The sequence below is a fragment of the Acanthochromis polyacanthus genome, chromosome 12, assembly GCF_021347895.1.
Source record: "Acanthochromis polyacanthus isolate Apoly-LR-REF ecotype Palm Island chromosome 12, KAUST_Apoly_ChrSc, whole genome shotgun sequence".
Classification (NCBI taxonomy): Eukaryota; Metazoa; Chordata; class Actinopteri; family Pomacentridae; genus Acanthochromis; species Acanthochromis polyacanthus.
The window spans coordinates 25,694,272-25,718,477 of record NC_067124.1 but is presented as its reverse complement, the minus strand read 5'-3'; the positions used below and the strand labels follow the sequence as shown (position 1 = coordinate 25,718,477).

The following is a 24,206-nucleotide window of genomic DNA, read 5'->3' as shown; positions in this document are numbered from 1 at the left end:
AACAAAAGAGGTATGACAGCAGGGTGAAGTAATAGCTTAGTTTTTAAGTGGAATTGTTAAATTATGTAATGACACATAATCAAGGCCTATAAGTACCAATCAGTCATGTAACGTGACAGGGTTAGACTTTGACACAGACTGTTTACATCCTGCTACACCCTGTCAGGAGCAGTGCTTACATAACTAGAGTCATATAAACGCAAGAACCAAAGTTCTACTGAGCTCCATAAATTTAGCTTCTGCAGAGTCTGCAATATGCACCAATGACTGCCAATCTGTACCTTGAATAATGCTGCTATAAAAATAACATATGACTACACAGAAGAAAAATCAGCATAGGGAGAGATCCAATTTGACAATCTTTACCCACTCAAACCTTATAAAATGCCTTTACAGTTGTATCAATCAGCTGCTTAAATCATCACCCTCAGCGACAAACTCTTTGCATTAACAAGTGAAACCCTTCATCTGCAGCCCTGTGAGTGGTGGGTTTGCCTGTCAATCACAGGAGTAATGGGCTGTGAACAGGCCTCCAGTGTTTGGATTGGAGGACTGTTGGATAGAGTGCCAACCCAAACAGCGTGAGCAGGACTCGGTGGGATGGTCGGCCAACTCCCCTCCGCCGCTGCCATACTTCATGCTGTCCACACAGCTCAGTCACACACTCTAAACTAGACACACTAACCCTGGTCAGGCCCACTTGCAGCTCTCACAAACAGGGAGTAAAAGCTATGTATAGAAAGTGACAGGTGAAGTAAAGTGACTTTTTGTTACATTCTACTGTATTAACATTCTTTTTCAATTGATCCAGTTCAGTCAGCTGAAATCCAAAAAAACCTCTTTGTTCTCTATTTATTGGTCTCTGCAGCAGTTATTGTATATTTTACATATGATGTGGGGATTACGGAAAATTGTCAACATTAAAAATAATCATACAAAGAAATAAAGTAAATGGTCTGTATTTATATAGCACTTTACTATACCTGAAAGATACCCAAAGCACTTCATATTATACGTCACATTCACCCATTCACATACTGATGGCGGAAGCTGCCATGCAAGGCGCTAACCACGACCCATCAGGAGCAGTTAGGGGGTCAGTGTCTTGCTCAGGTACACCTTGACATGAGCTCTCCAGGCCAAAGATCGAACCGACAACCCTCTGGTTGCAAGACGGCCACTCTACCCACTGAGCCATGCTTGACAGTATAGTAAAATACTATATGCATTTCTACATATATTTCGTTTTTAATGCATGCATTTACTGTGAGAAACTGAATTGTTTTTCATTTTGGTATGAATTTTCCAGCTACGAAAAAATCTAATTACAACACAGAGAGCAAAGTGTAGGGCTGCACAGTGGTGTAGTGGTTAGCACTTTTGCCTTGCAGCAAGAAGATACCCGGTTCAAATCAAGGGGTGGGCCTGGGATCTTTCTGCATGGAGTTTGCATGTTCTCCCTGTGCATGCATGGGTTTTCTCAGGGCACTCCGGCTTCCTCCCACAGTACAAAAATATGCTGAGGTTAACTGATTATTCTAAATTGCCCGTAGGTGTGAATGTGAGTGTGATTGTTTGTCTGTATATGTAGCCCTGTGACAGACTGGCGACCTGTCCAGGGTGTCCCCTGCCTTTGCCCGAGTCAGCTGGGATAGACTCCAGCACCAGTCGCGACCCTAGTGAGGATAAAGCGGTGTATAGAGAATGGATGGATGGATGGATGGATGGATGGATGGATGGATGGATGGATGGATGGAGAGCAAAGTGTAGCATTAAACTAACGCCCATTAGAGGGCAGTTTATACATGCCAACACTTAAAGCATTAGTTTTTACAAAAAGGTACACAGAAGCTCTGTCTTTTCTGGAAAGGAGACAAACTGTACACCAGACTTTGCTATGACACAGTCAATGCATACATAAAACACATCTACAGTCATGGAAGAAATTACTCGACAACCCTTGTTTTCTTCAGTTTCTTGTTCATTTTAATGCCTTGCACAACTAAATGTACATTTGTTTGGACAAATGTGATGATCTCAGCAAAAATAGCTCATAAGAGTTTAATTTAAGAGCTGATATCTAGCCATTTTCCATAGTATTCTTGAAAATAATCACATTTTTTACTGTAAGTTCTTACATCAATAGCTATGACATTGTACTGCCAGAAACAAGTGCTTTCAGGCATTCCACATTTTCTTTTCTGTCTGTTTTAGTCGCTTCACACACACAGGAGTTAGTACTTGATTGCATAGCCATTGTGTTTGATGACTGCAGCCATGCATCTTGGTAAGCTCTCCACCACTTTCTGATATTGTTCTGCTGTCACAGCAGCCCATTCATGTTGCCCAAATTCCAAAAAATTTGCTTTGTAATTGGGCTTGTGGTTCTCCAGTTTGTGTTTGATGATTGTCCACAGGGTTTCAACTGGATTTAGATCTGGTGATTTAGCAGGCCAAGGCATGGTTCAAATGTTCTCGTTCTCCATGCAGGCTTTAATTGACCTTGCCATGTGGCAAGGGGCATTGTCTTGTTGGAAAATCCAGTCATTGGAGGCAGGAAAGAGTTTTCCAGCTGATAGAAGAAGATGACTGTATTCAAGAGTAGCCCTGCACATGACCTGGTTCATTTGCCCTGTTCCACCCGTACTGAAACAACGTCAGATCGTCACTGATCCACCCCCATGTTTTACTCTAGAGGCAGACAGTCTGGTTTGTAGGCTTCTCCAGGCTTCCTCCTAACCAGTATGTTGGCTGGAGTGGAAAAATAACTGAAAATTGGATTTATCACTGAAGAGAACCTTAGCCTAATCATCAACAGTCCAATCCTCATGATCCCCAGCAAAGAGTAACCGTGCTTTCCTCTGCTTTTAGTTGATGAAGAGCTTCTTCCTGCCCTGTGTGATTTCAGACCAGCTTCAAAAAGTTGATTTCTAACTGTCCATGCTGAACAAGTCACATTTCTCCACAGTGCCTACTCATTTTTAAGGTACTTGGAGGTCTGATGACGATTTCTGACAAAAGAACGGATGAGTGCACCATCATCTCATGGGGTAGAAAGACATTTCCTGCCGCGACCAGCTAGCAATTTGGTAGTACCTTGTTTTTTCTTGGTGTAATGAACGTCTGTCTTAAGGACCTTCAGTTTTTTCACTACTTGTCTCTCACTCATGCCAATTTCCAGCAGCATGTCAAATAGAACATAAAATATTACGCAATCAGCTGCATTTTTTGTCATGTTTATTGTGTTGTTCAGGTAATATACCTTTAGTGGTACAAGGCATTAAAATGAACAAGAAATTGAAGAAAACAAGGATGGACTCATAATTTTTCTTCCATGACTGTATGTTCCCATGTTTGTTCTCATTTAGGCAGTTCAAATCCTCCATACGAAGACTAACTAGACAGAGATCATGAAAATAAAAATTACTGCAGTAATGTATTTACTCTAATGTAAGTAATGTATTTTACCACTCCAGCAGAGACGACTGCGGTTAAGAAAATGTAAGAATGTGAGAAAATAAAACAGCAGTGAGTATAAACAGCCTCAGCTTAGTAGACAAAAACTGGTAAACTACAGAAACTGAGTACATCGCCAGATAAGTCACCAGTTAACTATACTGACGAGAAGAATGAATAAACCCCGGTTGTGGAAAAAAATGTTTTTCTCTGAAATATCTCCCTTTCCTCATATTCATCATTCATATTCCCGCTTCATCCCTCCAATCGGTGGAAGTTCATCCTCAGGTGTGTCTGAAGCCAAAATCACCTCCTCCGTCAGCAGTGCTGACAGAGGGAAGTGTGTCCGTGCAGTGAGAGGAGCACACGAGGGCAGCAGACAGCCAGACTGCGGCCTCCGCTGAGCTCAGTGACCCTCTCAAAGATCATAACATGCTCTTCTTTTCTACACTTTGTTTAAATGCTGCACATAAAGGCCCTGAGGATATTATCTCTTTGTGGTATTTCGGTTCAATCAGACCATTTTCTCCCTCTCTTAGCAGACATTCCCCCATTCTCTCTTTTTCAACACAAACTCAGCAGGCACAGAGTATGAGCACAGAGACCTATAGATCACTGTTGATGTTATCTTTACCTCCCATGAGGCCTTTGACTTGCTCTCTTCTGCTGCTATGAGTGAGACCCCCACATCCTGACCAAACCATACCAGCAGAACCAGCAAACCAAGCAGGGGCCCGGATTCTTTTGTTGGCCCCGCAACCTGCACCGGGCCAGGAACTTGCCGTCAGCGTGAAGATTTATGGAGACCTGGCCGCCCAGGGGCATTTTAAACCTCCCCCCACCACACCTCCTCCACCCTGCCCCGCAGCCAGGAGGAGCTCCTCTTAAAACAATAACATCCACACTGACGACGTCTCCTTGGGGACGGAGGACAGTGGAGGAGTGCTGAGCACATCTGTTTGTCTTAACAACTGCTGCTGTCTGCAGGGCTGAATGTGAGGGAGGGATGAGGACACCCCAGCAAACACTTACAGAGGATGTAATAAGGTGCTAGCAAAGCAAAAACACTTTAAAGGGGCAGCTCATTCCAGGGAGCAGAGGGTCCCTCCACATGTTGAATACATAAACTTCACTGCCCACATTTCTGTCAATACACCTTTTTTTATGCTTGGAGGCCTTTGGGTTACCTAGATTTATATACATCATTCTTACATATCTCTGCCTCAGCAACTTTTTGTGTGCTTTTACATTGCCTGAACATGAGTTAAACAAAAACAAAAACTCTGACAGTTATGTGAAATTCGCAGCAATGATGTAGCTGACAGTCTGCATGCTATTATAGACATATTGTGACCTTCCAAAAGACAGAGAAACACAAAGAATAAATGAATGAAATGCTTAATTACTCATTTTAGGAACCACCAGTCACCACAAATATCAGCTAAATAACTTTCCCTGCCTTATGACATTGCATAATCTCAGACTGCACCCTGATGAGTTGAATCATCAGCCGACTGAGATTCTTGAAGTCAAGCATTTTTTTCCAGTCGCTGTGCAGTACAATAAAAGGAAAAAAAGGGATAATATTTCAATGAGGAATTATAAATAAAGGAAATAATAAATCTGTTTTTATATTCTAGCAGGGCAAAGGAAAAGCTTCGTGACAACACGCACTTGTGGTTAACTGATGAGAAAAGCAGAAAGCTGAGGTGGAGTGGTTGGTAAACTAGGCTAGTTATAACGGTGTCTCAGAAGGGGCCTGAAATATGGTAACATTTTGAACTACTGCTGCACAACCCTTACAATGTAGAATACAAACCTTGTATGCAAGACTTCACATATCATGCAACAAAAAATGGAATAGGAGAGGTGCATAGCAGGCAATGATGGGAATATACACTACCAGTCAAAAGTTTGGACACACTTTCTCATTCAGTGGTTTTTATTTAATACGTTCGACATTAATACTGAAGACATCAAAACTTCAGTATTAATCTACAATGTAGAAAATAATACAAATAAAGAAAAAGCATTGAAAGAGAAGGTGTGTCCAAACCTTTGACTGGTATTTTGTATAGTTTTTCTACATTGTTTTTAATGTTCAAGAGAAAATAAAAATAGTCTGTAACAGCAATATGGTAGCCACCGTCAAATCTGCAGCTTCGATTTTCTCAAAAATCAGTTCCGATGACTCTTGCATACAATCATGTTAATGTGAATCTTCAAATCGGATTCGACAGGCAAAGTTCTGAGTTTTTTTACAGTGGAAATTACCCAGTAGTTCATCAAAAGTAGCTCTGCTTTATAAGGATTATACAGTATATTATCATGCAGCATGTTTTGATATATAATTAACACTTTGATCCCTGAGTCAAAAAAAGCAGAGCTACAGTGGAAATTACCCAGTAGTTCATCAACAGTAGCTCTGCTTTATAAGGATTATACAGTATATTATCATGCAGCATGTTTTGATATATAATTAACACTTTGATCCCTGAGTCAAAAAAAGCATTTGCCAAGTTTGCAGTAATTTCGTTCAATAAAACTCTAGAAGCTGTCTGTATTGGCTGTGGCCCTGCACAGCGAAGGGATCATGTGACATGACTGAAAGAGATGGATGACTTTTTAGTGGAAACTTTTGAGTCCTTGCCATGACTTTGCCATTGAACCCTGGTTATCAGCAAAAAGGGAATACCTCGACATCTGTCTACCTTCCAGGAATCCACATCATTACCTTTTACTGTGATATAATATAAAATGTCAAGCAATTTTAAAAAATGCCATTGTTTTGATACAGCTAATTCTTCTATGCTGTAGAAAAACACTTCTGACTTTCTATTTCAACTGCAACACAGTTTACATGTAATAGAAGCAATTAATGAGTGGACCAAAGTACAAGCAGACATCTGGAAGATGAGGTCCCCAATGCTGGCTCTCAGGCAGGTGAAGTTCAGGAGATTAAATTTAGTCAGGATCACAGGGAAGAAAGGAAAAATCAGGCTTCACAGGAAATAATCTTAAGTGCTCATCAATCAACAGGACAACACAGGAAGGGACTCCCCACAGCTGAGATGGATTACAGTAGAAAAAAACGGAGGAGCAAATTCTGTGAATTCATTTCATTATTTTCCACCACAGGTGTGCAAACACTATCGAATGAAAATACTGATTTACAAAAAAGTTCACACTGTGTGAAATGCATTTAATGGCAATTTTATTCTCTCTGCATCAGACTGTCAAATGGTAATACTGAGACACAGCAGATGGCTTAATGAATGTCTGATAAACTGTAGAGCTACAATGTAAACAGATCCTGCCTGCAGCGGTCGCTACATTTTGAAAGGCATCCAAAGAGTTAAAGTCAATACGATATTCAGATTTATTCAATTCATTTGCATTTAGTCTGAATACATTTTCAGCTGGAGCATTATGCCAATTCAGGCTGCACAGTGACTCAGTGGCTAGCACTGTCACTTCACAGCTCCAAGATTGCCGGTTCGCTCCCAGCCTGGGGCCTTTCTGTGTGGAGTTTGCATGTTCTCCCTGTGCAAGCGTGGGTTTTCTTCGGGTACTCCGGCTTCCTCCCACAGTCCAAAAATATGCTGAGGTTAATTGGTGATTCTACATTCTCTGTAGGTGTGAATGTGAGTGTGATTGTTTGTCTTTATGTGTTGTCCTGTGATCGACTGGCGACCTGTCCAGGGTGTCCCCTACCTTCGCCCTGAGTCAGCTGGGATAGTCTCCAGTCTCCCTGCAACACCACTGAGGATTAAGTGGTGTACAGATAATAGATGGGTGCATTATGCACACTTACCAGTATATTCCGCGTCTACTGTAAGCGCTGGCTGCCAGCAAAACAGCTGACGACTAATTTAGGTGCAGCCGCCTACCTGAATGTGTGTGTGTGTGCGTGTGCTCTGCTAAGAGGCTGTGTGCTGCAGAGTAGAGTCTTCTTCAGGGTTTGACAACTATCAGCAACATAACTGCATGAATGGCATAGACAGGGCACATCTTCATGAGACAGGCAACTTCAGAAAACACCAGTTGCAGGAAGTTGACAAAGCGTTGCATTTTTCTCCTATGTCACACAGACATTTGTGTGCTTAACAAATGAACAAATTCATGAATAATCTATGTTTACATTCCGCTTTTTATAGCAGATGAAAATTACTCATCACGTAGATTCACATAATTGAGTAATAGCTATTTTTGACATGGTTTATTCAATTGTAAAAAAAAAAATCATAAAAAATAATCTTTCTTTGTTTCATTGGTGTGGCATGTGCTGATAAATTTTACGGAAAGTAATTAAATAAAAAATAAATAAGATCTCATGATTTTTGATAAAAAAAAATAGGCTACTAGGACTTAAATGTACAAGGAACCTAATTCTCTTTCACAGTCATTCAAAACATTTTTACTATCAGGTTGGCAAACTCAGTATAAACAGTAATTAAGATGAGTAGTGGTATTAGTAGGTGCCAGAAGCCACCAGAATTTGGGCTTTTAAAGCAGATTTTTTCCACCCAGCCAGCTACTTCCCATCCTTGTGGAAAGCCCTGTATACTGCATCATTATATTCTGATTGTTTGTTTGTACATGTTGGTCATAGCAGCAGTTAAATTGTGGGATTTTGGTCTCAAACATCTGACATAATGTGTCTCCTAGTACGATGTAAAACCACCGTTTCTGATTAGTGACTCAAGATTTTGTCCCTTTTTTTTTTCTTATGACCATTGATTTTCATCTGGGAATGCACTAGTGGGTGTAACAAAAACAAAGCTCCAACCAAAGAAAGCCAATCCTAATTTTTTTTAACAATTCCAGCGTTTTGCCTTTCCAATCAGATAAAACAGCCTTTCTCTCAAAATACATCACTTTGCAGAGTTAATGATACCATTTCATGAGGTCTTTAAGTGATGCTCTGGTGTTTCAGAGCTATAAGTGAAACACGGAGCAGCAGTCGTCAGTGTGGTCAGACAACTGCAGCGTAACTCCATTACCTCACATATAATCAGAGTACAGACAGCTGACTGCCTGATTAATGGCTTCATCCTGGCTGGCACGGCTGGATATAGATACTGCCCGAGAGCAGAGCTGCTATTAGTGGCCCTTGCGATATGAGGTTAGAATAAACAGAATCAACGTGCCTGTCAACAACATGGCCGCATCCGAACCAAGTCGACCTCCTGCTCACCCAAAACTGTGCGGTTCCCGGCGGGTTCAGAATAGAAAGGTTTTGAGCATATATAGTCTGGCTGTTATTGAAAGACGACAGTAGGGAGAAGGAACAGAAAAAGTGGGGTAAACTGGAATTTGTTTTATATTCTTGTCAGTCATCAGGTTATTGACCCAATCTGTTTATAAAACATGGCTTCGATGGCTGTTAATACATAAACCAGCGGTTAAATGTTTAGTAAGGGTCATATTATTTCAGAGAGCAGGGGAGCTACCCTTTCTAGTAATCTGTCGGCAACTGAAAATTTAGCTTTAATTCTTTAAAAGCAAAATAAAGCCATGAAAAATGCAATAAAAGAGTTAGTTCAGAAAGCAGCACTCACTAAAGCTACTGCACTGGTCCGCCATCAATGATAAGAATGAAGAAAATATTTGTGCCAGTAGTCCAAATAAAGATTCACTTTATTTGAGTCCGTGCGTGCACAAAGGTTATTCAAATGTTTGGCTATCTTGATGTGCCTCAACTTGAACCACAACTTGTGTTTGTCAATGCAGATTCCAATCAAATGCAAAGCAAAGGCCATAAATCCTAGTCTAGTCTATTCACAGGATTTTGCTAATTCTTCTGTGAATGGAGCATCCTGAATTTCATCCCAGCCTAAATTAAAAAGAGCAGATTGAGGTGGTTGAGTTTCCTTTCAATCTGTTGCTATCTCCAAGATCACAGTGTCTGGCAAGAGCGAACCCAAGCGGTAATGTCCCCTTAGTAAAGATGGCATCAGCACAAAAGACTGCAGTGTTTCAAGTACTTTCCACTTAATTATCTTTGAGCTGTCCTTTCATGTGGAAGTCATGAGAAGGAAACTATGAAAATGGCCATAAAACTGGCCAAACTGAAAATGATATTTTATGCTGAGGCTAATATGGACTCATACTTGCCAGCACAGAATGTCACTTCTGCTTCTTCTTGCAGTTTTCTATTGTACTATTTCCCTTATTATGCCACATCAAGATTTATAGCTCATATGTTTTGACACAATATAACTATACATGCAGCATTCCTGCAGTTTTGAAGCAAAACCCAGCGAGATTGTGAAACGGCTCCAAGATAAGAATGCAATAAAACTGGACAGTACCCCTAAAGCATCATTACATGACAGTCTGATGCTCATTAAAGTGTTGAAAAACACTAGCTGCATCCTACATCTGTTTCATTCCTCAGTGCTTCATTATAGGAAAAATCCACCGCTCATATTTTGGTTGAACCTTCCTTTGGAAGGAGCTGGAGGTCAAAATTGGGTTGACCAAGATGACCTCGGCTGACCAGAGTGAAGAGTGAGGATCGTGCCGGCCCCTGTCCTGCGGTCGGAGACAGCCACTTCCCTTTGGTAACAAGTGGAAAAGCTTATATATCCTGAGCGAGCGCTGTGGCTGCTCAGCTGCAGCAGACTATCTGCGACCCCACAATGTTCCATAAAAACAACCCCAACAGGCTGGAAGCAGAGGAAATGAAAGTAAGTGGAAAGTTTTTGAGACATTGAAATGATTCTGCAGCTCAAAAATAAAATAATTCCGACCGTATAAACCGAGCCGATATGCGGTACTGCAGCCGGCATTCCTCTGCGTCGTCGGACAATGAGAGAGAACACACACTCCATTAAATCCTCTCACCGATTTATTGAATGGTATTCAGCAAGCACACTGTCTTGGTAAAAATATCACACACAGATCATCAACCTTTGAGATATCAGAGGATGTTGACCTTGGTATCCTGGATTATGAAAGCACCACTCTGAACATGGGTGTACATGATTGCCATGCTGTGTATTTTTCCAGTCAAAGATTACAAATTCTAAACTAGAGGGTCGAGTCAGAAGAGGACAAAACTGTTAACTGTTGACAGTAACTATGAACTGGTTAGTGTTAATCTGTATGAATTGGACCTTGACTTAATTCTGGTCAAGTGTAAAGTTACACAACACAAGACTGCATGATATTTCATAACCTGACATTGCAATATTTAGTTTTGCTGTGATATATTGCATTATTAAAAGCACCCAAGGATTTGAATAATTCTATTAAGAAAGAATTACTCACAAAATAATGAGGTGAGTTTGTAGAGTGCAGAGAGAATAAAGCTAAATTTTAAAAATCTGAAAAGTGACTTTTGAGTGTGACCCATTTAGACCCATTCTCAGGTGGTATAACACTCGGAAATATTTTTATTTTTTTTGCTTTGGATTTCATTCAGATCTGGATGTAAATTTGTCATACAGCTTTGAGTTCTGTGGTGTTAATTTAAGGTCAAATAAGTAAGTTGTGTTGCAACAATTGTAAATCACCACCAAGAGTACCTGCTTTAAATCAACATAATCCCTTGTGTAGCAGAATTATTTCCGGACAACTCACTAGGCCTTCTCTATGATTCTTTCATTATCAATACTGTAGTCATAATTAGCATGTTACCAAAATTATTGCTTGATTTTAGAGATGAAATATTTTCATTGCACTCACAATCAAATAAACATACTACTGCTATTATTTCCCGGTTTAGCTACAATCCTGCTAAAATCACTCAATCAAAATAAGACCCAAAATAAGGCTCCTCTTTCCCTGAATCTGGTGGATCTTCAAGGGTCAACATATAAATGGAATTGTACTCAAAATTCCTTACTCTGCTGATGTTCTCTGAACACATCAGGAGCAAGGTGCAGAAGATAGCTGGGAGGTTGTGCACATAGAAGCCACTAGTCTCCACTCAGTTACTGTAGTGCAGTAGGTCATAAAGGTATGCGATCAAAAACACTTTGGAAAGAATGAAATAAGATGTTCTAGTGTCAGATTTACAATAAGTTAACAAACTAACTTCATTTTATCAACGAACAGAGCATTGTAAAGTTCAACATTACGTCAATATACATGTCTTCATTTAATTGTGCGAAGCCAAAATTGTGATCATCACTAGCATTTCATTAATTGTGTAGCGCAACAACTAACACGGAGTTTCTGTCCTTATTTTGCTATGAACACATTGAGCTTGCAAGTCAATGAACTCTGTGAAATTAAAGTCAGTATATCCAAGAATCCTAAATCGGAATAAATTTTGGTAAAAATGAGAACCATGTGAGATTTCTTTTCATAATAACCTGCAATAAAGTTGTAGTCTGATGTACACATCTTAATGTCGATGCTGAAACTATATATCGTGTGGTATTATTTACAGTCATAATGTTGTTAGGCCAGCAAGTGTTTTTGGTCTGTTTATATTGATTCTTAAAGAGTTAATCAGCACTGAAAATGTTTGAATGGACCATTCTAACCTGCAGGAGACTGTGAAGGCTTCTGCAACATGTTTTACGATCATAGATTATATAATTTAATGACCAACTGGGAGAATATCGCCTGTCACAAGTTCAGAAATACAGAATATCTACGCCCTTCAGAGACCTTGGGAAAACCTTGCACAATGCACACAAGAAACCTGGTACACATGGCTATAGGCACTGCAATTGTGGCTACTCTACAACTTACATTTACATGCAGCTTAGTAATCAGATATCGCCATATTCCAAACCATACTAGTTCATAATCAGTTTACTTTTGGTTTGAGGCAGGCCTGAGGTTTAATTATTCTGGTTTCAAGGGAGCCCAGCTACAACTGTAGATGTTTTAGACCAGTCACACTGACACTTTCACTGTCCATTGGTCTTGATCTTGTACTTACATATATGTGGTAAGAGATTTTTTGAGTTTATAATGTCTGAAAAATCCACTTCACCAGCAGAAATTAAGGTTATTTATCATCTCCACCAAATCAGAACTAAAGTATTTACATAAAGTAAGTTACTGCAGTAGACTGACTGCTCTGGGCATACTCACTGTTGGACATACTGGCCTATCTCACTGTCTTTACAGCTGCCACTAATGTCAGGTTATGTAAATGGGAGGTTAAACAATCACTTACCATATGTGGAAATAAAGTGGGGGCTATACAGAGCAGATGGTCGAATGGCACTTTGACAAAAAAATGTAATATTGCAGCACTGCAATGCTTAGTTGATTAAATAGGGCCAGAAATGTAAATCATTTGGTAAGTATGTATAATAGCTGATTAAATTAGTATTTTTTGGTTGTAGTTTCTTCAATATGAGGTTTTGCTGCTTCCCTCTGTTTTATTTCACTGTTAACTCGACATTTTGGGGTTTTCACTGCTGGTCAGGCAAAACAGGTCTTTGGAAGATTTCACCTTGGATTGTGAGAAACTAAGCTGGACATTTTTCTGTTGTATCTGATACCTAGTTGACAAAATGGCTATTTGGCTATAAGTGGAAAATAATAATACAAATAGTGGTTAGTTGCACCTCTGTAAGGATGCTGTGCTTTGTTTAAGACACCATCTCTGGCTGTCTAACAATCATCTAGTCTCTCACACACAAACTGTCCAGAACTTCATGTCAACAAAATTAATATGGCTAATGGCTGACCAATATGGGTTTTCCCATGGGCAATATTTGAACTATATCAATAGTGATGTCATAAAAAAAAGTTGCTTTTTAACAATTCAATCTGATGAAATAACATAATTTAAAAATAACAGTACTAATTTCTGAACATCTTTTTTTTATTTTACACTATTAATATATATCTCGCTATTGTTTGTTAGCTTAGCAAAGAGCTTGCCATGGCTTAGGTCTCTATCTCTGCTCACTGTGCTATATGCTTAGCTTTTCCGCTGTTAGCAATAATATCTGTAATAAATACAGTCTCTTTAAAGCAGTGGCGATGAGGTTTACTGAATGGGAAGCTAAGCTCTGCACCATGGAAAATGTCCCATTAGCTGTGGTAGCTAGTCTGGCCCCAGTATTCAGAGTAGACGAACCAAATGTCACCTCTTCAAGACTCTCCCTGGCTATCAGCCGATGCCAATTAATTCAAAATGGCATTTAATCTGTCCTGAATCAGTGTATCACTACACAAACTGTCTATCTCATTGCTGTGTCAACAAATGCACTCTCTCCCCAAAGATATGTATTAATAAATGATGAAGAGACGTACATACGTCCAATTAGATCAGCTTTTCAGTGAAGGAACCTGATGCTTATGGGTGACGGATTGCTTTGGATGTATTGTATTGCCACATCTGCACATACAGACACCATCATTACATGCCCTCTGCCATGGTGGGTGAAGCTAAAACCACCTCTGGTGCAGCTTTAAAGCGAAGTAAAAGTTAAAATGACCAGCAGGATTCTGAGGCGATGTTCACAGTCAGAAGCATGTCGGCCAGTTCTTGGCGAGCTGTGACAGATGGTTTAAAAACACAGCCTCTGTTTAGCCAGATTCTAACATCAACACAGCAGCAGTGGACTTTCTTCCAAAACTATGTGGACTAGACGGCTGGCAGCTTGATGTGCCACTGACACAAATAAACATGAGTGCAGGCCACAAATAAATACCTCTCTTCCGGTGTGCAGCTGAGCATCTGGCACGTGCATCAGTGAGCCAACACACATGGAAAGAGTCTTTTTTAAAGATGTTGAGCCACTACTGTAGAAATACTGTATCCGGTATATATTTTTTTATCTGTGTTCTTTTATAGTGATGCTGCAAGACGTCGCTGCTTCAGAGGCATGACTATATACAGCCTGTTGCTGTTGTGACAGCTCCGGGTTAAGACCACAGCTCTCTGGAGACCAAGGCCTCTCACATCTGCACAGCTCTAAAGCAGCTGGATGTAACTCAGAAATAATTGCTTCCTCTACAACGTCCAGGAAAGCATGATGTGTGTCCTATCTTCACGACTCCTCCCTGTAGGGATGGCAACTAAATCAACATTTTATAGCCATATAACATCAGCTAACTTTGTAGTCTTTCTTAGTAGTATGCGAGGGCAACATGAAAGACAAGATCAGTTAGTTTGAGGCTGGCAGGCAGCAGAGTTACAATGGCAAAGTAATCTAACATTCAATACAACGAGAACAAAAACACAATGCTGAAAATTATAGCACCAATCATGGCATGGAAGCAGCTTATTTAGCCATATTTTGATGTATATAGAATTGCTTGAAATACACAGAGTGTATGTATGGTCAGTGGAGAAGACGTCGGTGGTAACATTTTTTTTTCTATCTAGGCACTAATTAAACCCCGAAAAATCATCTTTGTGTATCAAAACAAAATATTTAGATGTTCTTTTTTTCCCATTTTTGCTTTAAAATGGCTTAAATATAACTCTACACTGCTCTCTATCTAGACTGAGCAGGTCAATAGAGAGCTTCTCGCCTGCAGCTGAGCACATCAGCTCACCTACGACTTTGCTCAAACACTATAGAACTTGGCAAGTTCAAATATTGGAGTATTAAGGCATACACATTCAAATTTATTTTGTAAATGTATGATATGGAAAATCCCACCTTGGAAGTTGACAGGATTGTTTTTTTAATGTTTGTTATGTATGAAACCAAAATAAATCTGAATCCGTGCTTGGTACATACAGCAGTAGTTTTAAGTTGGAAATGCTCGGACATTGTGCTACCAGCTTATTTCACTCATGAAACCATATAAAAAACAACATATACACATGTTAATAAGATTTTAAAAAATGAAATTTATGTTTGAAGAGGGGAAATATTAATCTACATTAGATTTGTTCCAATGCGATCAAGAACGAAGCCTTCCTGGCATTTTTCTAATTGTTTGGTATCAGCATTATTGAGCATGAATTCAATCCTTTGTTTGTATCTGCTGTCATATGGGTGTCAGGAAGGGAGAGCACAATTTGTGGCTGGATGCCAGTAATGCAAATTTTGAATAACTCTTAATCAATCGATAATCAATAATCAGCTGCATTAGTCATTGATAGCGCAAAAGAGCATTTGTCCTGTGTTGATAATACTGATTCAGTTCATGGACACATGATATGAGCATCAAAATTGGCTCTGTTACACATGCCACTGGGGCATAGGAATGCTATGTAAGTTGATCCCAGTTGGTCTGAAATGCATGAGTTCAGTCTACAGGACATTAAGTGTCCCAGAAGTCTTTGTCATGGTGGCTCATTGCAAGCTAAACCCCTACAATGCTCTCTCCTTTCAACACAGAAGTGTCTGTAGTCCAAGTGAGTGCTTACTTGAGTCACTACACTATAATCAATAAAAGACATCACCTGATGGCGCAGCCAGTTACTACACCTAATGTACAATACATGTTCTGACATTCACATATTGAATACGTCCACATCTTTCACAGCTTGTGGAGCCACGGTACATCCAATGCTCTTAACGTTGCATTTCTTTCTCGACCTTCTTAATATGTAATATCTTAATATGTCTATGCAACATTGAGGAGCAGTTTGGAAACAAAAAATGCAGTTTATCTCTTAATACTTTGTATAGCTATTCATTTGTCAGGCATATACACTGGATTGATTTCAATAACTTTAATATACTTGAAGTGAGTGTTATTTAGAAAAAATATTTTGGACTGAGAATATTAAATGACTTGGATAATATCAAAGGCAAGAAAATTTGATGGTGCCATCCCTAATCTACACCTAACGAATCTGAATACCTGTCAACTATGGGGATCAATGTTAGAGTCTTGTTGGTACCGTGAGCAAACCGATGGACCCAGTAGTAGCAGAAGTCCACTCCCAGGAAGGTGAGCCACCAGGTCCAGGCAGAGTCCCAGGGCAGCTCCACCAGGTGGTAGTGGTCCCAAACATACATGTAAGTAGACAGCTCACAGCCTCTCATCAGTAGCCTGATGGGGAACCAAAGCTCTGTCAGCTCACAGTGTGCTCAGGTAGGTATATTATGCAGTGCATGATACAGTTGCAGTCTGTGGTGCATGACAGTCATCTGTTCACCTCATGCTTCACGTCAGAATGTGATACTAGAAAGACTTGATCCTATTTCATTTGTAAATTTCTTTCTGAGAATAAAACATTTAAGAAAACTAAAGGCATGTTGCATGACACCTGTCTAATCTCCTTATATACAGTATATAGGATCAAATAGAGCTGCCTTGTCTGTCTTATTTAACTTTTTTTTTTACCGTTATCCATTTTAATCATTTCAATAGACTGCATAACACTACAGTAATGTGGCTGTGGATGTAAAAAAGGCAGCACTGAATGTTGTCTTGTCTAAACTATCTTTTAGGAAACCACCTATGTATCTTGTGGCTATACACAAGAGTTGCTTGTTTATGGCCAAAATGCTAATCATCTAAGTTATTGATTTTTTTTTTGACAAAATAAATGTATTGCCATCCCTGTTCTGTGACATTCCTGCTAATGAAAATTAGGCAAAAATATTTTTTTCAAGAGGCACCATAAAAATAGAAATACACTCAAAATGCCTCACTTGCTGAACATCTGCTAATGGAAAGGCAACAAGCTACACAAGAACCCCAGGCCATAGTAAGCGCTAACTAGACTATGCACAGAGAAGCCTCTAGTCTCCAAACTCAGCTACTGCAGTGCACAACCCGAGACAGGTGTGTGAACAAAAATTACTTTTAAAATAGTGAAAATGCGTTGCTATATTGTTAGATCGTACTGAGCTGAAACTAAGTGATTTTATCTACATGATGATTTTTATTGATGTTTTCTATGGGCAGAGATTTCTATGAGATGGTAAGCCAAAAATCATGATCGTGATCAATATTTGATAAATTTTGCTCCCTAACATACACACCAAGAATGGCAGTGCATGTAATGTATTGTGAATTTAGTTACCAAGAATCACATAGTTTGTAAATTATTTTATTAAATTCTAATATTTTTTGACCATAAATCTTAAGACAAACTCAGATTCGCTATTCCATCAATTTTGGATTAAAATATAAAACAATAAAATTAAGTACTACTACTACACAGCTATCAGGGGTATGGTGGCTAGATAATGTTACGGGAGATGGTAGAATTATAATAATTCAACTACAAAAAGTGACATGGACAATGACAGCTTCTCCCAAAGAAAAATAGACACGAGTCCAAAGAGAAAATTGGGGTGTATCTTCTGACTTCTATGCTCTTTCTGGGCTTACTTACTGAAGTACATATACATTACATTAGCTCACTTTAGTTACAAAAAACAACTAAAATGTCTTTGAGACCTCTGAGAATTACGCGGGCGCCCTATTTCTTTGGGTCAAAAGTGACTCATGTTGTGCATCAAAGGGTTAAATTCAAAACATAAAAGGCAACTATGATAAAGACACAACAGTATTGTAGCACTTTTTCCACAACGGCACACACTACTTTCCCATTTTATCATAAATTATGACCTGAGTGCTGCCTGTCTAAATGCTCACATTGGGAGTCTGGAGACCATTCCAGCAGATATGGAGGTGAGTCCATCACTGATGGTGACCACCGAGCCCCCTGTCTTCAGCACGCCCACCAACAGCTCCAACACCATCAGTCCTATGAAGAAAGGAGTGGCCTGCGCGCACACACACACGCACGCACGCACGCACGCACGCACGCACGCACGCACGCACGCACGCACGCACGCACGCACGCACGCACGCACGCACGCACGCACGCACACACACACGCACACACACACACACACACACACACACACACACACACACACACACACACACACACACACACACACACAACACACACAACACACACAACACACACAACACACAACACACAACACACCATGATTCAGCACTGTTGCATACTGTCAAAACAAGACAGTTTTAAGTCCACTGTTGCTTTTACCAGTTGTGTTGAGCTTGACTATTTGTTTTGGCAGATGAGCTATAAGCTCACAGGACTTTCATGTCTTGTGATCCGTGCTGTTTGTTTCACTGTAAGAGCCAGGGGCAACGGGTCTAAAGCCACAATAAATTGGCAGATTGGAGAGCACAAACATTTGTCTGAGCGGAGCAGCAGTGGGGGTAGAAATGATCTCAGTGGATGAATTAAACATCATTGCTAACAAACAGTCCATTTCCATTTTAGTATTATATTGGAGCCAAGCAAAATCAAACAAAGGGCAGAAGAGGCTATTTTAGGAACCGTAATAGTCTTGATGTCTACTCATAAAATTAGGGCTGCAAAATAGTTGGCAATTAATTGATTTGTTGACAGTTGATTAATTAGTTATTGGCTTTGAGTTTTTCTTTGCTTTTTTTAAAATCAAAAAAAAATTTAAAAAAATCAATAAAAAGCCAAAAAAAAGAGAGAAATTTCCTCGATTTGAATATTTTCTGATTTCTTAACTTCTCTGTAACATTTTAGAACATAATCTTGACTGTCTGGAAACCATTTACTGTCATTTAGTAACATACCAAAAAAACAAAGATGAAGCTAGTTGCAGCTCAAAGAAATAGAGCCACACAAAGTTACCCACGTATTGTGAAGTTGGTCTGTTAGCCTCAATAACTGACAAAATAGCCATAAGGGCACGTAAATAGCATGTAAACAAGCTCCCCTAACTTGAGAATAATTTAGTCAGAAAAGAAAATAAAGAAGTACCTGTCATTTTCAGTATATTCTTAAAGTCCCTCTTTGCAGTGCAGGTTTGTTAGTAACTAGGATTTTTGCTCCACAAATCTTCATATAATGCTTTAAAAATTCACCATATTTAAGATTAACACAGTACTTTTCATGTAGTTTGAAAAGGCTGGACTGTAAGGTTGATCTTGGAAGAGCTCCAACTTTCACTCATCTCACAAGAATGTAAAGTTGAAAGTTGCAAATTAACAAGTCTTAAGGCTCCATTTCAAAGTGAGTACAACAACAGTAGAAATCAAAATGGCTTAGTTAAAGTCCAAGTATGACATTTGCACAGTTTGTGGCAGCATGTCACATGGAGCTTTTGGTTACTACCAGGATAAGTAACGATTTCTTTGAATCTCATGAGACTTCATTTAAAAGAATAAAATCTTCTTTTTGAAGAAGAACATTTTGTATTTCCAGCAGCAACCACAGTAAAAAAAAAAGAAAAAAAAAAAGCCAACAACAAAAAAAACTAACATTGGCAGTAACGACTTATGACAAAACAAATGGTGAGCACTAATCAAACAGTCAGTGACAGGCCTTTATTTCTAACGGTTCTGGAAACATGTAATGACCTCTTAATGGGACTGTCAAACATGGAACAAATTAGTGAGGGACGGGGTTAGCAAACAGGTCACAACTGTGACTTGAGCAGCGTGTGGGTCCTGCTGCTCAGCTTTAGCTCGAAGGCGCTCATTGACCAAGTGACTGCAGTCGTAACGGGGGGACACATGGCCTCGGCAGGAGCGAGGAATGAAAGGCGTGACGAGACCACAGAGGAGCACATCTGCAGGTGGGGAGAGAGGAAGTGCGTGTGTGTGTGTACTCATGTGTGATGGAAGTGAGAGTGAGTGTGCATATCCCCATGTGAATGATTCCACTTTAGCATGCAGGTGTGTGATGTGAGTGTGTGCGAGTGTGTGTGCAGCAGCAGAGGCGAGAGCGCCACTAGGGACCTGCGATCACACGCAACGCTCCAACATCTGGCAGCAGACTGCAGAGCTGCAGCTAACAAATGGGCTCGCAGCGCAAGCAGACCTCCTCCAGACCCGCTGAGAGAGAGATTATCATTCTGGACGAGGGCCTAAAACCTTCCCTCCTTTTTTCTCTCCTGTCTAGCAGATAGTTTTACCTCTGCAGCCCTGAGTTCTTGACAGCTCGGGACGGAATTATTCAGCAGGGCAAGCAGATTCTCATGCTGTGCAAAGAAGACTGACTTTATTTTTCTTTTCTTTTTAACGCATGCATCTCCGGCCACTGTCTCCATTTTTATATGCTCCTTTCTGTTCCATTAGTTCATATAATGTTACTTTGTTTGATATTTTTAATGTTTTTTTCTCTCTCGTCTTGCGTCTTTTCCTACATTTTATCCTTTTAACAAAAAATAAATAAATCACATTTAAAAAAAACTATTTTAGAACACAGCATGCTTTGAGCTAATGCAGACTGTTTGCTGTGGTGTCTAATAATTCTATTTTGTTTTCTTCTAAATTCAACCTTCAACTTCAACTTGACATTTGTGGACCAGATGTCTGCATTTCCCCCAAACAGCCCTTTTATAAGGTCATGGATGACTGATGTTGGCGGAAAACATGCAGCCTGACAATACACTTTTATCACCGCTGTCTGAGAAATATTGTGTTTGCGTTCAAATCACTAAATAACAGAGACCTGCCAACAACCCACAAAGCCATAATTCCAAACAACTCCAAAATTAGAGGATTGTGTTTTGCTTTTATCTAATTAATCTGGCCTGTTGGGATCACAGAAAAACAATTGTGAAGAATAATTAATGACACGTCACACACTGTAAACAAAGCTGAGTCACTACACTGGCCGGGCACACCCATGCAAACTTTTATCACCATCAAGCCCTGCAGCAACAACAAATTTGCTTAATCACATTTGGTAGTGGGTTATAAGGACGCCTGCTGTGGGGGTAATTGTTCTCCTCCCCTGATGTGCTCATAAAACTTCATAACAAACATGTGCTGGCAAACCTGCACCAGACATTCCCAACAATAAAATGGAATTGAGACACTGTAATGTGACAGCAAGGAGCAGGGAAAAAAACGCCTCTTTGTAAATTGTGCATTAAGCAGAAGTAATTAAGTGCATAGATTTAGACTGTGCAGGCATGTGTGTTACCACTGGAATGAACTGCAACACAACTTGAGATCAGTGAGACACATTCATGAGAATTGTACTCTTTCTTTTAATTTATGTCCGTATTAATTAGTGTCTGTGTGCAAAATGAGCCTATTTTATGACCTACCTGTCCTGCTATATCTACACATGTGGTTTATTTTTGAGTCTCTAATGAAAAAGATTAGACTCTAGCAACCGGTCAAGTTGCAGTTTACATCCATGCCTCTCCAGACTCAAATTACATATGTAATAAAGACTGTAAAGTCCAAAAAACAGAGTCAAGTTCCTATAATGTGTTCATGACTGGCAAAGTTGTAGCCATGACAGAAGACTACGCCTCAAATATGGATGTTGCTGCAAAGAAATTACAAATGCTCATGCATTGATGCTTTAACTTGGCACCACAGAAGAACAATCCAGTCATTACAGGTTCAAGTTGGGCACCCAGCATTAGTGTTACCAATTCAGCATCCAACAAAATGTAAAATCTGGTCACAATCTCCCCTTTTCTTCCCGAGTTCTGGTGTCGAATAAAGGCCAAAAATGTGTTTTTGCAGAACATTGTGATGTCACAGTGACGCCGATCTTTCAGCTTTAAAATGTCATCACTTCATCATTTTATCCTATTAGACATTTTAGTGAACTATTCATAATTACCACATGAATTCTTGAGTTATGAACAAAAGTGTGCATGTGAGGTTCCAACACTCTTAACATCTGACTACAAAATCTACGTCAGTTCAGCCATGAGTACAAGCAGATATTTGTGCCAAATTTAAAAACATTTCCTCCCAGCGTCCCTGACCCACTGCGTTCCTGAACATGAGATGCGCACATGACAGAAGCCAAAAATACAATGCCTCCGGCTATAGCTGTCACCAGCAGCGCATAACAAAGGTCAATTTAACTAACTTTGCACACGGGGTATTTTGGATCTCTGAACCATCTAACCTGCTAGAAAGCTCTTCATGGCTTGATTGCATAACACCACCACACAAGAATTTGGTTGCAAATTTCCTGTCATGTAGAGATCCATTTAAACCTTCAACTCATCTGCAAGTACAAAAATACAACAAAGTACAGATTAGTAATATTTTGCATAACCAAAAATCATTTATGTCAGTCTTCATGCAAAACTTTCGGCTTCAGGAGTGTGAATATTTGCTAGTTTCCCTTTTTAATACAGCTCAAAGTCAGCATTATTTAGATTTTTGAACATTTAGCATCAAAATCTCTATCTATTTATGACATTGTGAGTTTTTTCAATTTTGTATTGTTTTTAAAGAATTGCTCTTTTGATAATGTCTTATTGTTATTGCACAGCCTTGAGAACAGTCGCTTTATATTGCATTGCACATACTGTATGAGCATGCGACACATAAAACCCCTTGATTCCTGAATCTAGTCAGACAAAACAAGCAAGTGGAAACATCACAATGAGCCTGTAATTATAAGTAATACCATGCATAACCAATTTTCTTGTTTACATGACTTCTATGATGCTAGATTTTCATTTTAACACCATTCCATGACACTAAAATTCACAATTAGTAAGTTGGTGTTGATAGCTGGGCTACAGAGAACAGCTACTTTAATTATCAGTTAACCTGCCTGTTATTTTATATTCAAAATGTCAGAAAATACTGAAAATTGCTCACTATAACTCCAGATGATGATTTGGAAGTGCTAGTTCTATACAACTAAGAGTTTCAAACAAGAAGACATTCAGTTTGGTGTCATTTATGGCAAAGAAAGGCAACACTGTGAGGCTTGAACTGCTGGATGTTTTGCATTTTTATCTCACAAATAGCAAAACATTGAATATTTAATTTGAAGATTAATTTTCAGGTGATCGGCTGATCAAATACTTGACTAACCACTGCAGCTCTACTTGATTGTTTTTATGTAAACTGTGCACTCAGCCCCTTTTGTTTCAGTTGTAGTATTATTCCTCCACCTCTGAATGACAGTAAAGGTCAGCTGAGGTCGCAAAAAGTTGGGCGAAGGACTCATTTCTATCTTACATTAAAAGCTCCAGATTTATTCGATGTGAAAGAGAATGAGGCTACACCCACCTGCTCCACATACTGGGGGACATCTTCCACTTTCTGAAAAGATGATTCATTGGGTGTGAGCATGAAAAACATGCTCCGGAATCCCCTGGACACCGTGCCGAGCTCCATTCCTCCTGCCATGGTCCCCGCTGCTGCAGCCCAAGTGACTTCTGATACCTGGACAGGTGCTACACTCAGCGGACGCTCCGTTGAACCGGCTGGAAGCCCTCAGTTCAACTGTTTAACTATCTTGTTTTGGTCTTGTTGAAGTAGGTCAGTTACGAAATACAGAGCCCTCCAGCTGATGAGTGAACTTCTCATACGCACGAAAACCGAGTCCGTTTCGGTTTAAAGCGGCCGCAGCATCTCGTTACTACTAATGCTCATTAATCTGCCACTTAAAGCAGTCTCTAAGCTTACCTTTGGTCACGTTGGTGATACTTGCAGGTGACGCGTTCCGATTTACCTTATCTCGCGAGAGTTTGTGATACACGCAGCCTGTTGTTTACATGTTGAGGTGGAGCGTGCCGGTCAAAGTCGAGCTGTCCTTCCGGTCATGGTCACTGTAATGTGTGCTATTTATTTTTTAATGGCTTTATTGCATGTAGCTAGGATTTAGAGAGTGCAGGGGGTTGCATTAAACATCATATTTGAAACCTTCATGTTGAACAATGCTCTTAATTGATTTGTAAATTGGACTCACCATAATCTTTAAATTGTGAAACTATGTTATTTAGTGGTGTAAAGTTATATAAGCAATTTAAGGTCTTTCACATATGTTCATTAAATATAAGACCACATCTTGCAGCCGTTTGGCCTCGCTTATCTTACCTTAGCTTGGTTAT

General features: G+C 39.7%; 1 protein-coding gene across 1 annotated transcript in view; it reads right to left on the bottom strand.

The window, feature by feature from the left end:
- agmo (alkylglycerol monooxygenase) overlaps nt 1-23,806 on the bottom strand; it is a 64,125-nt gene extending 40,319 nt beyond the window's left edge. Inside the window, exons 1-3 of the mRNA XM_022197381.2 lie at nt 23,383-23,806; nt 17,953-18,083; nt 16,244-16,395 (exon numbers count right to left, since the gene is read on the bottom strand). Of these exons, the coding sequence (XP_022053073.1) occupies nt 16,244-16,395; nt 17,953-18,083; nt 23,383-23,502 (403 nt within the window). The 5' untranslated portion in view covers nt 23,503-23,806. The remainder of the gene's footprint in view (nt 1-16,243; nt 16,396-17,952; nt 18,084-23,382) is intronic.
- Between the last annotated feature and the right edge of the window lie 400 nt (nt 23,807-24,206).